General features: G+C 42.8%; 1 protein-coding gene across 1 annotated transcript in view; it reads left to right on the top strand.

Annotated features, from left to right (window-relative positions):
• Positions 1–16,742, top strand: part of LOC113138270 (CUB and sushi domain-containing protein 1) — a 950,854-nt gene that overhangs the window by 843,329 nt on the left and 90,783 nt on the right. The window contains exons 49-54 of the mRNA XM_033325108.1: positions 3,256–3,372; positions 3,755–3,826; positions 4,873–5,019; positions 6,702–6,890; positions 6,988–7,173; positions 7,471–7,668. Coding sequence (XP_033180999.1) covers positions 3,256–3,372; positions 3,755–3,826; positions 4,873–5,019; positions 6,702–6,890; positions 6,988–7,173; positions 7,471–7,668 — 909 coding nt within the window. The remainder of the gene's footprint in view (positions 1–3,255; positions 3,373–3,754; positions 3,827–4,872; positions 5,020–6,701; positions 6,891–6,987; positions 7,174–7,470; positions 7,669–16,742) is intronic.

The following is a 16,742-nucleotide window of genomic DNA, read 5'->3' as shown; positions in this document are numbered from 1 at the left end:
TTTTGAATAATCACAAGTAAATCCATAACAGGAGGTAACATTTTGCTCCAACAACTATATTACCAGCATTTGTATGTGCAAGAACAATTGTGTTATTGCCGATTATTGCTCTTTTCACCAACATTACTCAGTGACCTATCATGTGCCATTAAGGGATTTGTCTTAGTGACCCACTAAGGTAAAAGCAGGAAGTGACACCGCCATGTCAACTGCACTGTCAAGACTCCCTTTGACCAAGAGCTGACCACCTGCTCTTACTAAGAGAGCCATTTTAACAAATAGACTCTGCCTGCTCACACCCAGCCATAAATACCTTAAAACAATTCCTAGTTCTCTTCCAGAAGTGACCTGAAACTTATGCAATGACTTATGAACTGTTCTTCTTATATTTCTTTCGATTGCTAAATATGTAATGTGTGACCAGACCAAAGCAGAGCATCGCTGTCAGACTACGGTGTGAGACAGAAGCTGTGCTTTTCTCTATCACTCTTGCTTGTGATTAATCCATTAACAGTATTGTTCAAAATAATAGCAGTACAATATGACTAACCAGAATAATCCAGGTTTTTAGTATATTTTTTATTGCTACATGGCAAACAAGTTACCAGTGCAGTAGATTCTCAGAAAACAAACAAGACCCAGCATTCATGATATGCACGCTCTTAAGGCTGTCCAATTGGGCAATTAGTTGAAAGGGGTGTATTCAAAAAAATAGCAGTGTCTGCCATTGACTGTACAAACTCAAAACTATTTTGTACAAACGTTTTTGTTTCTAGGATTTAGCAATCCTGTGAATCACTAAACTAATATTTAGTTGTATGACCACAGTTTTTTATGACTGCTTCACATCTGTGTGGCATGGAGTCAACCAACTTGCGGCACCTTTCAGCTGTTATTCCACTCCATGATTCTTTAACAACATTCCACAATTCATTTACATTTCTTGGTTTTGCTTCAGAAACAGCATTTTTGATATCACCCCACAAGTTCTCAATTGGATTAAGGTCCGGAGATTGGGCTGGCCACTCCGTAACATTATTTTTGTTGGGTTGGAACCAAGACTTTGCTCGTTTACTAGTGTGTTTGGGGTCATTGTCTTGTTGAAACAACCATTTCAAGGGCATGTCCTCTTCAGCATAAGGCAACATGACCTCTTCAAGTATTTTGACATATGCAAACTGATCCATGATCCCTGGTATGCGATAAATAGGCCCAACACCATAGTAGGAGAAACATGCCCATATCATGATGCTTGCACCACCATGCTTCACTGTCTTCACTGTGTACTGTGGCTTGAATTCAGAGTTTGGGCGTCGTCTCACAAACTGTCTATGGCTCTTGGACCCAAAAAGAACAATTTTACTCTCATTAGTCCACAAAATGTTCCTCCATTTCTCTTTAGGCCAGTTGATGTGTTCTTTGGCAAATTGTAACCTCTTCTGCACATGCCTTTTTTTTAACAGAGGGACTTTGCTGGGTGATTCTTGAAAATAGATTAGCTTCACACAGACGTCTTCTAAATGTCACAGTACTTACAGGTAACTCCAGACTGTCTTTGATCATCCTGGACCTGATCATTGGCTGAGCCTTTGCCATTCTGGTTATTCTTCGATCCATTTTGATGGTTGTCTTCCGTTTTCTTCCACGTCTCTCTGGTTTTGCCCTCTATTTTAAGGCATTGGAGATCATTTTAGCTGAACAGCCTATAATTTTTTCCACCTCTTTATAGGTTTTCCCCTCTCCAATCAACTTTTTAATCAAAGTACACTGTTCTTCTGAACAATGTCTTGAACGACCCATTTTCCTCAGGCTTTCAAATGCATGTTCAACAAGTGCTGGCTTCATCCTTAAATAGGGGCCACCTGATTCACACCTGTTTTTTCACAAAATTGATGACCTCACTGATTGAATGCCACACTGCTATTTTTTTGAACACACCCCTTTCAACTAATTGCCCAATTGCACAGCCTTAAGAGCGTGCATATCATGAATGCTGGGTCTTGTTTGTTTTCTGAGAATCTACTGCACCTACTGGTAACTTGTTTGCCATGTAGCAATAAAAAATATACTAAAAACCTGGATTATTCTGGTTAGTCACATTGTACTGCTATTATTTTGAACAATACTGTATGTGAAGTTTAATGACTTTCATTTATGTGTTTGTTGAAATACTCTGATTACTTGCTGTGTTTGTCATGTGTATGTGTTTGAAACTTGCTTGGTGGAAAATGAAATTATTGTTTCCTTTTTAGAAAACATTCTTAAAAATTTACACTTAAATGAAAGATTGGTCTTTCGCATCACTCATTAATCGACTGGTTGATCCACCATCAAAGGATCTGGTGCCCCAAAATTATGAAGATGGTTTATGATATGTATAATACGTCAACTAGACATAATAAAAACGCTACAGTTGACACAAAGTGAGTCAAAGTTTAAGCTTTTAAAGTGTCTTGTTTTATGACAACGTAAACAGCAGAGAGGCATTAAACTGTTTTGCCCTGTTTGTACTTACGTTTTGAAAAAGTATGCTCATGTTTAAAACAGATACAAACATTTGGCGAACTTATCAACTTTGTTTGTTCCTCATATATTTAAACAGCTGTTGAATATTGATTTTAAGATGAAAAAATCTAAGCAAGGAAGCACACAATATTAGTTAGTGCCTCATAAGGTACATTAACTCTGAAAAGTGCTTGTAGTTCAAGCTGTTTTTCTGAAATAACTGAATACAGTTTGGATTTGTTTTTTGTTTTTTTTCAAAGTGGACAGAAAGTATGAAGAAATGTTTGACCTTAACCATAATTTTGAATGATCGATGTCCTTTCCATTTTAAAAAAAGCAGGAGAAAAGCCAACCTTCTCTATTCAAAGTGTTGCCCAAACAACTAAGGAGTTACCTAAACACACAAAACCACACACAAAGGTTGACTTTGAGAGTTTCAGTTGTGTTCAACTCTAATAAATGGACAAGTTTTAAAGTCAGAGAACATGCGCATGTGATCGTTAGGATCCACACATTTGATTAAATTGCAACTGCTTTGCTGTTTCCAGTGCCAGTAAAATCTTTCATTCCTGTACTGTCAAAAGGAAACTGTGTTTTGCAGCTGTGAGGTAGAAAGGATACTGATAAAGGCAGTATACAGGTAAACAAGAAGGGAAGAGTGAATAGAGAGGATGCAAATCATGAAAGTTAGAAATGCATCAAAGAAACCACCGTTATGAGCAAAATGAATGGCTTTTGTTACCCTTCCAGCCCAGTGCCCAGCCAACGAGGAACGATCGTCATCGTCAGGAGTCATACTAAGCCCTGGGTTTCCTAACAACTACCCCAACAGCCAGACATGCTCCTGGCTTCTCCGTATGGTTCCAGGTACAGTGTGTGTGAGGATACGTACAGTACAAGTCTAGACTGCTGTTTGTATGGTTATGTTTGAGGCAGTAAAATATTTGTGTGCATACTTTATATGCGAGTAACATTTGATTGTATGCTGTACAGAGAAATTGTATCTACCACAGACTGTGTGAAGTGAGTTTATGTCTGTAGCTGTGTAGAAGCACATATAAGTCAATGTGTTAGTTGCAATACTATATATGTACAGAATGTGCATCAACACTAACATACATAATGCATACAAAAATACTTTGTGCATAGTGAATTGTATGTCCTTTTTTTTATTTGTGTGTTATATACCTTATATTTCATATTTCAGCCTTTTGGGTATGGTTGTAAACAATTCTGCCTTGTTTCCCAGGTTACACCATCAATATCTATGTAGAAATGTTCCAAAGCGAGAAACAGTTTGATGAACTGGAGATTTTTGATGGTAAATAGTTTTTCCTCTCTATATTTGCTATGCTTACATCTAGTTACACTATTTCTCTCTCTTTCTCTCTCTCTCTCACACACACACACACACACACACACACACAGTCACACATAGACACAGTGTACACAGCTGCACAACTTCAACTCTTGTTTGTTTATGAAAAGTAGCACAACAGTTAATAAGATGCACTTAATTCTCATTTGTAGTGTTGGGAATTTTTTCCCACAGGATTCCCAAGAAGATTGTATGTGTGCGTGTGTGTGTGTGTGGGTGTCTTTCTGTGGTTATGTGCACTAATTTTAGTTTAGGCTGGTTTCGCAACTGCAGAGCAATGTATGAAGGTTAAGAATTATGGTGAAGTTAGGCTAAGGGTTAGTGTTAGATAAGATGCCAAGATAAGTGGGCTAGGGAATGGGGAATGCTATTTGCATTTATCTTCCCTGATCGTAAACAAATTCTTGCTGCCTTTGATGTGGGATCATTGCTGAGTAGGCTGCTATGGTTGGAGTTTGGAGTCTGATTTGTTGTTTCCTTCATTTAGTTGAAGGTAACAAAATTTTAACATGTGCCAACTTTGCAGTTGTTTCATTGTTTCACATATGTAGACTATTTGGAGACAACCAACAAATAATTGGGACTTCATAGATGACTGGTGAATCTTTTTATAATAGACTAGTGCTTAGTCAGTTCACAGAGCTGAACACAAATGAAGGGTCACGGAGATGGAGCTAAACAATATGCTCCAGTCAGAGTCCTTCAGGAACAAGTTATTTTAGGGTGCTTATATCAGACCCAGCAAGACTCAAACAGCAGCATATCGTTAAGCTCTGTCTCAGCTGAGGCTAATATGATATTATAAGATTATTGGAAATTGTGAATTTAGTAACACAAATAGAAACTAATATTTGTCTGATTTTATCCCTGTCACAGCTTACTTTTCCCTCTAACACACACCCACAGACCAGTAAACAAAAATTATTGTGAAGATAAAACCTTAAGCTTATACAGTAAACTGTTCTGAAGTATCTTTTTTTTCTCTCTAGGATCATCAGGACAAAGCCCTTTGCTTGTCGCTCTGAGTGGTAACCATTCATCTCAGCTGAACTTCACATCTAAAACAAATCAGCTGTATCTACGATGGTCTACTGACCACGCAACCAATAAGAGAGGATTCAAGATAAGATACTCAGGTACATTCACCATCTTGCTTTTTTTGCGTGATACTCTGCTTATAATCAATAACCATGTTGCAGTTAGAATGATAATATCAGTTATCGAGAGAAGAATCATTAACTACCTCCTGATATGTTGAAAAAATGTTGTATGTGAAAGCATGATTCAAATACTCTACCTTTCTCTTCATGAAAATCAATTGATGTGTTATTGATGTAACTGCCTGAGCCATGGACATTTAGAAAACACTTCTAATTGGAAACATTCTTTTTAGTGCATCTGGGCTAATTAGAAGTAAATAATTATTAAGTCCAATTTGTTATTTTGACAATATGCTTCAGAGTGCATTATCTCTGCAGGTTCTTGAAAATACTGATATTGTAACCATTTCTTAGATTCAGATTATTTTTCAGGTTTTCCAGATGCCCCTTAATCATATGTTTATGCTCATAAGACGACCACCGATCTTAGTCATAGAAAATACAATGTACAATGACACTGATTTTGTTTGTGCTTGAGAGGGAGTCACAAGGTGATATATTTTAGTTTCTGGGTTATATTAATTCACAATATGTATGTCAATATATTTGTGCATCATATGTGAGGACAAAGCCACCTGGAAATTTCTTAATTATTTGTAAAACTAGTGGGACTAGATATACATGCCACCCACCTCTGTCAAAACTGTTACTGTTCTTTCTTCTGGATAAGGGTTGGATCCACAGACCACTCAATGATGCATTAGGTCAGAGAACAGTAAGAATGAAGGAGCTAACTTAAGTAAATACTATAATGATGATATGATATTCTAAGTTGGCAGGTACATCTAACTAAAACTAACAGCGTCTACATGACAGTCCTCCAATAAAACCTTTCTTTTCATGAAAGTTTTGATGTTCAATTTATGTTCAAACTCTTTCAGAGAGGTATTGATTCAACTGTGTTACCATTTTGGAGACTAGTTTACTCGCTGTTGAACTGTACTGCATTATACAGAGAAGTGTTGTTTTTTATTTAGCCAAGCCTCACTGACATAAATTAGTTGGACTAGAACCACCTGCCAGTATAACAAAATATGAAAACTGAACATTATCACCTTCATGAAGGAGGACTTATTCCAGAGCTGTTGGATTAGGTGAAAAAGGCCAACTTTCTTTCAAAGATTTCTAATTTTTAATATTCTTTCATGTAGTAATGTAAATAGCTTTGCGTTCCTGCAGACTGGAAGGAAAGCCACTTCACAATAAAATTGCACACTCAATAAAATTGTCAGTGCAATTCAGTAATAACAACAGGAGGAATAATATACCTTTTGGAAAGAAAGGTGTAAAAATGAAAATATAAATAACAGAATGATTTGTTGACGGTAGTGGGGAAAGTCATTTCACCAAAGTAAAGATAAGAGGGAGATGAGCCAAGAACAGGTGGGGCAGTGACCACATCAGAAAGGGAAGGAATAGCTAAGTGGCCCATTGTGGCATGTTCTGCTGGATGTTTAGGCTGTGCTCTTGCTTGAGCACTTGTGCTTTATGCTCAGTTTCAGAAAGACAAAACCATTTAGGACTAACTGCTCTGTTTCCGTTTGCTATTCATTCACAGGTTTGTGAATCATGCATCATCAATCCCTGCATGCTGTGTGGCCATAAGAGGCATTGATGATATTTGATATGCCTTCTTTTTTGTTGCTCTCTGTTTCCAGCTGCCTATTGTAGCATTAATGATCCTCCAGTGAATGGGGGTGTGGTCAACCAAACCAAACTTCGTCCAGGTACCAGGCTTCAGTATTTTTGTAACCGTGGTTATCGCTTGGTAGGCTCAAGCAATGCCACCTGCAGCCTCCACTCCAATGGGCTTTTCCAGTGGGATATACCACAACCTTTCTGTCAGGGTAAAATTTTACAGTTGAAAGTTGACCAGAGTTAAAATCTTGTGGTTTGAGAGGAACACCCTCAAAAACACTTTTCTCTTTCTTTGTGGTATGGTAGCTATCTCATGTGGGGTCCCTCAATCACCGGGCAATGGCAGCTTCCATGCTTACCAGTACACAGTTGGTAGCCAGGTCACCTACCATTGTAACCATGGTTATCACCTTGACCCCAGTGTTCCAATGACAGCAGTATGTTTGGAGGATGGCAGCTGGAATAATGCTGCCTCAAAACCCAGATGTCTATGTAAGTATTTTTAGCTATAAGATAATTCAGGAGCAGAAAAAAAACATATAATATAACATAACATAACACTATAATATAGCTTAAATTAAGATCCCCCTACTACTTATTTCCAGAGCTTTTAAACCACATCTTTTCCTCATGTAATCATGAATTTCTGATGAAAAAACCCTAAGAAAAACATGGATTTTAATCACTGTTCCTACTGCAAATAGCTAATGATTATGCACAGAAATGAAGCTTGAAAATCTTAAATGAATGTTCTGTTTAATTGTAGCTGTATTACATGTCATTTTGCAGCAGTCCACTGTCCCAACATTGAGGGCACCTTGTCAGATCACATGATCTACCACCTGCTCTCTGGTCAGCTGGGAGAGTTTGGTTCTATAGTAATGCTGGAATGTGCAAAAGGATACTATTTAGGTGGGAGCCATCGGACTCTTCGCTGTCTTGCCAATGGGACCTGGGAGGGGTCAGATGATCTAGCTACATGCAAGAGTAAGAAATTATGCACATCATCACTACTCTGCAAAATAAATCACAAATATTGTCAGCCTTATTTTTTGTCATCTTAAAACCTTCCTTCTGAATAAGGTAATAGAACTCTGCTCTGATATTAGGTTTTGTGTTCTGGTTCCCATTCCTTGGCACCTGGCACCACATAACTTTATAAATCTGCACACATGGACCCATATATGAGCCTAGGATACACGTTCATACACATCGCCACATAGAGTATAATCACATGCATGAAATGCTTCACACTCCTTTATGCTTTACACTGATGTTACACCTTGCCTAAACATCTTTCACAGACAGGGTTGAGAACCGTATAAACCAAGGGATATAAAAAGAAACCTCATAATTCACACAGATGCACACACACATATCCATACACACGTGTGAGCAGGAAATATATGCTTTCGAAAGACTATCAAAAGAATAAGACTGCATTGCAGTTGCTGCCACAACCTGCCATGGATGAGTTATAAAAACAGGGTACCTACCGCGGTACAAGCAAAAAAATTAAGAATTCAGAGTTATTCCTTTAATAGAGTTAGCTCCTTTTGTGCCAAGTAAACATGTTCTTTTAGGATGGTGGAAGTGGAAGTGGAAGCATGGCTGTGTATAATACTGGCTCCCACAAGTCCAGAAATGGTAGTAATTGGTGGTGGTGAAGGGACACAGTGAGATTGAGTTACAGGAGTTACAGTACTTTATTTTGGTGTGTGTGTGTGTGTGTGTGTTCATGTGTTCATCTATTCATCTATTCCCCTTACTACCTTTTTTAAACTAGTTACCTGGATGTGTGATTTAAAATGCCTAAGCATCTAATCACTCCATGTTGTTTTCAGAGCTCTGTAACTATTTTTAAACAGATTACAGCCTATATTTCCTAAATTTGCCAATTGTGGAAGTCAAAATTTTAAATAATGTTACTGTGCAATGTGCCTTTACACCTTATTTCATCAAAGAAAGCTGTAACAAAACATTGTGACTTTAAAAATTATTTGAAAATAGGCCACTGGATTTCTTAGCATTACATAATATATGACATACCAGTGAAAAAGTGAAATATGTTGTCATGGCCTGGTGTTTTGTGTTTCCAGTGTGGGACTTTTATTTTGGTTTCTGTTTTCCCGTCCCACCTGGCTTAGGGTCCAGATAGCTTTATATTGATTACTATGATTAGTGTTTGATTGTCCCTTCTGTTAGACATCTATATATATCTGCCATGTTCCTTTGTTCTCTGCCAGAATATTGAGTTGAACTGAGTTTGTTAGCTGAGACTTTGTTTACTAGGTTTTGAGTTTGCCACACGCTTGAGTTTTGTTTTGAACTTGTTCCTGTCCAAGCCTGCCTGAGTTTCATTTATCCCTGTCAGTCGTTTTGAAATAAAGAACTGTAGTTTTCTGGACTTGGGCTCTATACCAGTTCTTCAAGAAACATTACATATATACACTTGAGAGGATTAAAAATATAATATATGCACAATATAGTGCTAATCCCAGGTTAATGACATCATCCCTAATTTACAAAGGTGCATTTGGGTTATTCACATTTAATGGAAAAAAAGTTAAGAAAACATGTCACTGTTACGGTTCTGCCAGGTTTCCCCCCTGGCAATCACCACTATTCATCTCACCTGTTCCCAAGTCACTCACTTACACCTCCTCTGCACTCTCCCTCTTGAATAAAGGCACTTCCCTCACTCCGAATCACTGTCGGATGTCAGTAACACTTCCATGGACACACCATTCCTGTTTCCTCGTTTCCTGCTGTATTGAGTACCCAAATAAAAACCTTAAACATGTTCCTTGTTCCTGTCTCCGAGGGTGTTCGTTACAGAAGATCCGACCCACACCGAACAAACAGGAGGAGTTCTCCGGACTCCTTTCCGAAGCCGGAATCTCCCTGGCCCTCTCCGCAGCCACGTCCCCGGCCGTCGCCGCGGCCACTTTCCCGGCCTTCTCAGCCACAGCTACGCACGTGCCATCTGGCAAGAACTTAAGGCAAGACCCTGGACCCTGAAGCCGCCGTGCACCGACGCACCCGTTCTCCCTTCTTCCCGGTTTCTGGAGTATTCCGAGGAGCCGATGTATTCCGAGGAACCGATGTATCCCGAGGAACCGATGTATCCCGAGGAGCCGATGTATCCCGAGGAGCCGGAGTATCCCGAGGAGCCGATTTATCCCGAGGAGCCGGAGTATCCCGAGGAGCCGGAGTATCCCGTGGATCCAGAATTTCCGCGGCACCGATTAGAACTAGGGGATCACCTTTGCTATTCAGACGGGGAGGGCCTCGGCAATGAGGACTGGGACCTTTTTTGGACGGACCTCCTCATTGGGGATTCCCACCGAAACTCCTTCCGCGGTACCCGTCTGGCAAGGAGGTTCGGAGGACGGCCACCTGACCTGCAGTGACGGAATCTCCTCCGTCGTAAAGGACCAGCCCGAGAGTCGCCGTCCCCTAACGAAGTCTCCGCTGCCAGGATTCCTCTCACGCCCCCACAGCTACCACCCTCTCCAGCGCCACAGTTTCCAGTACCACGCTTTCCAGTACCCCTGCAGATACCTGAATCTCCAGTGCCGCCTCGCCAGTCGCCGCCTCCAGTGCCGCCCCGCCGGTCGCCGCCTCCTGTACCGTCTCGCCAGTTGTCTCCTCCGGAGTCCCTACAGCTGCCCCCGGACCCGCCTCTGCTCCCAGAGTTGCCGAACCCGCCTCTGCTCCCAGAGCTGCCGGACCCGCCTCTGCTCCCAGAGCTGCCTGACCCGCCTCTGCTCCCAGAGTTGCCGGACCCACCTCTGCTCCCAGAGTTGCCGGACACACCTACACTGCCGCCAGTCCAGCAGCAGCAGCACCCGGCTGAGCCTAGGGAGCTTCCCGAGTCGTGGCCACGGCTGTCTCCCTCTCCCCGGTCGTCTCCCTCGTCACGGCTGCCTCGCCTGCCAACACCGGTCAAAACAGAAAGGTACCCGACCAGCACCGGAATGCAGCAGCCAGTGAACCGTTCAAAGTCTAGCCGGTTCCCAGGTGTGCCAAACCACAGCTAGTCTGCCGCCAGTCTGCAGACGAACCACACAACACACACAACACGACACGCCTGCAAGACAAAAGTGATTTGCTTACCCAGCAAATCACGTGTGCAAATCACGTGTGCAAATCTTTCATGTGTCTTGCACTGAGGAGAGGCTTCCGGATGTTCAGCTACTCACCTCAGAACTCTGGCACATCTGCTCAAGTACTACATCATGTACTACAGAATACACAAATCCAAAGTTTTTAGGTGCAATGTGAACACAGCCTTTGGAAACAGATTACACTGTGGGCCTTATATGACCTGCTCAGGTTTCTGGCACTGAGGGTTTCTGCCCTCAGTGTTCCCGAATCCTCCTCAGCTGCCAGAGTCAGAGCCAGAGCCTCCTCGGCCGCCAGAGTCAGAGCCATTGCTGCGGTCTCCATCGGTCTCCGCCTGCGCAGCTGCAACCTCCGCTGCCTCGGTCTCTGGAACCGCCAACTCCGGAGCTGCCACAGCCGCTGCTGCGGCCTCTGGAACCACCGCCTCTGCAGCAGATGCGGTCCGAGCCAGGGTCTCTCCAGCCGCCCGGGCCAGGGTCTCTCCAGCCGCCGCCGTCGCCAGGGTCTCTCCAGCCGCCGCCGTCTCCAGGGCCTCTCCAGCAGTCGCCGTCTCCAACGTTCCCAGAGCTTCGCCGCCCCTGCGGCAGAAACCTGAGATCCCCGAGTCACCGTTGCCGCGACCGCCATCAGAGCCCCCCGAGCTGGCGCCTTCAGAGTCCCCCGAGCTGCCGCCGCTGCCAGTGTCCCCGGAGCCGCCGCCACCGCAACCGCCATTGCCGCTGCTGCGGTCTCCGGAGCCGCCGCCACCGCAGCTGCCATTGCCGCTGCCGCAGTCTCTGGAACCACCGCCACCGCAGCTGCCATTGCCGCTGCCGCAGTCTCCGGAACCACCGCCACCGCAGCTGCGACTGCCGCTGCCGCAGTCTCCGGAGCCGCCGCCACCGTCAGAGCATCCCGAGTCTCCGCCTCCACAGCGGCAGCTGCCTCTACCGCGGCCCACGGAGCCGTCGCCTCCACAGCGGCAACGGCCATTGCCACGGTCTCCAGAACTGCTGCCTCTCCAGTCTCCAGTCTCCTCTGTCCCCAGTTCCCAGTCTCCGGTCTCCTCTGTCCCCAGTCTCCGGTCTCCTCTGTCCCCAGTTCCCTGTCTCCAGTCTCCTCTGTCCCCAGTCTCCAGTCTCCTCTGTCTCCAGTCTCCTCTCTCCTCTGTCCCCAGTCTCCTCTCTCCCCAATCTCCAGTCTCCTCTGTTCCCTGTCTCCTCTGTTCCCTGTCCCCAGTCTCCACGGTCCCCTGTCCTCAGGAGGGGGGTTCGGCCCCCAGGAGTTGGCCGTGCAGAGGGGGGTACTGTTACGGTTCTGCCAGGTTTCCCCCCTGGCAATCACCACTATTCGTCTCACCTGTTCCCAAGTCACTCACCTGCACCTCCTCTGCACTCTCCCTCTTGTATAAAGGCACTTCCCTCACTCCGAGTCACTGTCGGATCTCAGTAACACTTCCATGGACACACCATTCTTGTTTCCTCGTTTCCTGCTGTATTGTGAGTACCCAAATAAAAACCTTAAACATGTTCCTTGTTCCTGTCTCCGAGGGTCTTCGTTACAGTCACTCCGTATGTTTCTACAGAACACCAAGAGACATACTGTAATGACTATACCATTAGTGTTCATAAAAATGTTCAAAAGTCTCAGTAACTAAAATAAAGACGACAATACACAAGTAAGGACTAAATAAATATTGATAAATGGACCTGTAGTCATATTCAATTCAATTCAATTCAATTTTATTTGTATAGCGCCAAATCACAATATAAATCATCTCAAGGCACTTTACAAAAACTAAAACTAAAAACCCAACAATTCCCTTATGAGCAAGCACTTGGCGACAGTGGAGAGGAAAAACTCCCTTTAACGGAAGAAAAAACCTCCAGCAGAACCAGGCTCAGTTTAGGCGGCCATCTGCCTCGACCAGTTGGGGTGAGTGGATAGAGCAGAGAGAAAAGAAACAGCAATAAGACACTGCAGGTTGGTGGGACCAGTAACTGCACATCAGCGATATACAGCTCCAGGACCAGGGACACCTGCAGAAGGTACAGAGAGAACAGAGAGAGGGAGAGAGCACAAACTAGGGGAGAGAGAGAGCACAAGGTTAGTGACATTCAATGGTGGAATATACATGTGAGGTAGGTGGGGGGGTATAGGGTAGGGGAGCTCAGTATACCGTTGGTCCTCGGGCAATCTAGGCCTATCGCAGCATAACTAAGGGATGGTTCAGCCAGCCCTAACTATATGCTTTGTCAAAGAGGAAGGTTTTAAGTCTAGCCTTAAAAGTACAGAGAGTGTCTGCCTCCTGAACGCAGGCTGGGAGCTGGTTCCACAGGAGAGGAGCTTCATAACTAAAGGCTCTGCCTCCCAGTCTGCTTTTGGAAACTCTGGGAACCACAAGTAGACCTGCACTCTGAGAGCGAAGTGCTCTATTGGGATAATATGGTACTATGAGGTCTTTAAGGTATGAAGGAGCTTGATTATGAAGGGATTTGTATGTGAGAAGAAGGAGTTTAAATTCTATTCTATATTTTACAGGGAGCCAATGAAGAGAAGCCAATATAGGAGAAATATGATCTCTCTTGCTAGTTCCTCTCAGGACTCTGGCTGCGGCATTCTGGATTAATTGGAGGCTTTTTATGGAGATATTGGGACATCCAGATAGTAATGAGTTACAGTAATCCAGCCTTGAGGTAACAAATGCATGGACTAGTTTTTCTGCATCATTTTGAGACAGGAAGCTCCTAATTTTGGAAATGTTGCGCAGGTGAAAGAATGCAGTTCTAGAGATTTGTTTTATGTGTGAGTTAAAGGATATGTCCTGGTCAAAAATAACTCCAAGGTTTTTTACAGTAGTGCTGGAGGCCAGGGTTATGCCATCTAGAATAGCTATAATTTTAGAAAAGTTATTTCTGAGATTTTTTGGCCCAAATATAATGACTTCTGTTTTCTCTGAGTTTAAAAGTAAAAAGTTACTGGTCATCCAGGCCTTTATGTCACTTAGACAAGCTTGAAGTCTGGTTAACTGGTTTGTGTTAACAGGTTTAATAGATAGATATAACTGAGTGTCATCTGCATAGCAGTGGTAATTAATAGAGTGCTTCCTAATGACATATCCTAAAGGAAGCATGTACAGGGTGAACAAAATCGGTCCTAGCACAGAGCCTTGTGGAACTCCATAACTAACTTTTGTTCGTGTGGAAGGTTCATCATGAACATGAACAAACTGGAATCTGTCCGATAAATAGGATTGGAACCACTTTAACGCTGTTCCTCTGATACCAGTCACATGCTCCAGTCTCTGTAATAAGATGTTGTGGTCAATGGTGTCGAATGCAGCACTAAGGTCTAGGAGGACAAGTATAGAAACAAGTCCATTATCTGAGGCTAAGAGAAGATCGTTGGTAACTTTTCACAGTGCTGTTTCTGTACTATGATGTGCTCTAAATCCTGATTGAAAATCTTCAAATAGTTCATTCCTGTGTAAGTGGTCTGATAGCTGCTTAGCAACAGCTTTTTCTAGGATTTTAGAAATAAATGGCAGGTTGGATATTGGTCTATAATTAGCCAAAACTCCTGGATCAAGACTAGGCTTTTTGAGTAAAGGTTTGATTATTGCAGTCTTAAAGGTACGTAGCCTGATACTAGAGATAAATTTACCAAGTCTAATAAAGATGAGTTCATTAATGGCAGGGTGTCTTTAAGCAGTCTAGTTGGGATGGGGTCTAAGAGACACGTTGATGATTTCGATGAAGCAACTACTGATGTAAATTCAGAGAGGTCCTACAGATGATTCAAGAGCTACTGTAGTAGAAGATTCATTTATTGCAGGTATAGGAAGCATCTGCTGAATTTTATCTGTAATAGTTGTGATTTTATTTGTTAAGAAACTCATAAATTCATCACTGCTGAGAGCTAAGGGAACACTAGGCTCAACAGAGCTGTGACTTTTTGTCAGCCTGGCTACAGTGCTGAAAAGAAACCTGGGATTGTTCTTATTTTCCTCGATTAGTGATGAATAGTATGCAGTTCTGGCTTTACGGAGAGCTTTTTTATATGTTAGCAGACTGTTTTTCTAGGCTAGAAAAATTTCCTCTAAGTTTGTGGAACACCACTTCCTTTTCAGCCTTCGTGATGCCTGCTTTAAGGTACGAATATGTAAATTATACCATGGGGCTAGTCTTCTCTGATTCACTAACTTCTTTTTCAGAGGGGCTACAGAATCAAGCGTTTCACGCAGTGAGGTTACAGCGCTGTCAACAACATGATCAATTTGGTAGGGAGTGGGATTGAAGCAACTGCCCTCCACTATGTTTATACTTGGCATAGATGTAAATAAAGATGGAATCATTTTCTTAAATTTATTTTCTTAACAGTGTTGTCGGATAAACATCTGCTGTAGTGGAATTTTCTTCCAAACGCTGCATGATCCATCATTTTAAATTCAAAAGTCATTAAAGAATGATCTGACAAAACAGGATTTGGGGGAAAAACTATTAGATGTTCAATTTCGATACCATAGGTCAGAACAAGATCAAGGGTGTGATTGAAACAGTGGGTGGGTTTATTAACGTTTTGAATGAAACCAATTGAATCTAATATAGAATTAAATGCAATGCTGAGGCTGTTATTTTCAACATCTACATGAATGTTAAAATCTCCCACTATAATGACTTTATCTGATCTAAGCACTAAATCAGACAGAAAGTCAGGGAATTCAGTTAAAAACTCTGAGTAAGGGACAGGTGGACGGTACACAATGACAAGTAGAACTGGTTTTTGTGTTTTCCAGTTTGGATGCGAGAGACTGAGAGTGAGGCTCTCAAATGAGTTATAACTGTTCTGAGGATGAAAGTTTAATAATAAGTTTGAGTGGAAGATTGCAGCTACTCCTCCACCTCGACCTGTGCTTCAAGGAACATGATAATTTTTATGACTGGGGGGGGTTGATTCATTCAGACTGACATATTCATCCTGCTGTAACCAGGTTTCAGTAAGATAAAGTAGGTCAATTTGGTGATCAGTTATCAAATCATTTACTAACAGAGATTTAGATGAAAGAGACCTAATATTTATTAATCCACATTTGACAGTTCTGTTTTTCTGTTCAATAAGAGGAGTGGTCTTAATTTTTTATTAAGTTTTTATGAATAACTCGTCTTCTGTTAACTTCTGATTTATTTGATTTATATGTTCGAGGGGCAGACACAGTCTCTATGTGGTTTGAGGGGGGCGGCAGCTCTAAGTAAACTGCAGACAGGCGTTTTAGGCTGAGTCTCTGCATCCCGGTCCCCACTCTGGATTGTCAGGCTTTAGGTCGGCTAATAAACTCGGCCAAATTTCTAGAGATGAGAGCTGCACCATTCAAAGTGGGATGGATGCCATCTCTCGCTACCAGACCGGGTTTTCCCCAGAAAGTGGCCCAATTGTCTATGAAGCCCACATCGTTTGCTGGACACCACCTAGACAGCCAGCGACGGAACGACGACATGCGGCTAAACATGTCATCGCTGGTCAGATTGGGGAGGGGTCCAGAGAAAACTACGGATTCCGACATTAGTTTAGCAAAGTTACACACCGACTCAACATTAATTTTAGTGACCTCCGATTGGCGTAATCGGGTGTCATTGCTGCCGACGTGAATAACAATTTTTCCATATTTACGATTAGCCTTAGCCAGCAGCTGCAGATTTGATTCGATGTCGCCCGCTCTGGCCCCAGGAATACATTTGACTATGGTCGCTGGTGTCTCTGTTTTCACGTTCCTGACTATGGAATCGCCAATTATCAGAGTCGGTTTCTCAGCGGGTGTGTCGCTGAGCGGGGAAAATCTATTAGAAACGTGAACAGGCAGGTGATGAGCCGTGGGCTTCTGCTTAGGAGTACGTTTCCGTCGGACCGTCACCCATTCTAATTCTCCGGGCTGCTCCGGAGCTGCCCTTGGACTGCTA

The sequence above is a fragment of the Mastacembelus armatus genome, chromosome 3, assembly GCF_900324485.2.
Source record: "Mastacembelus armatus chromosome 3, fMasArm1.2, whole genome shotgun sequence".
NCBI classification, from domain to species: Eukaryota; Metazoa; Chordata; class Actinopteri; order Synbranchiformes; family Mastacembelidae; genus Mastacembelus; species Mastacembelus armatus.
Note: the sequence above shows the minus strand (reverse complement) of the source record. Positions and strands in the feature narration are given on the sequence as shown.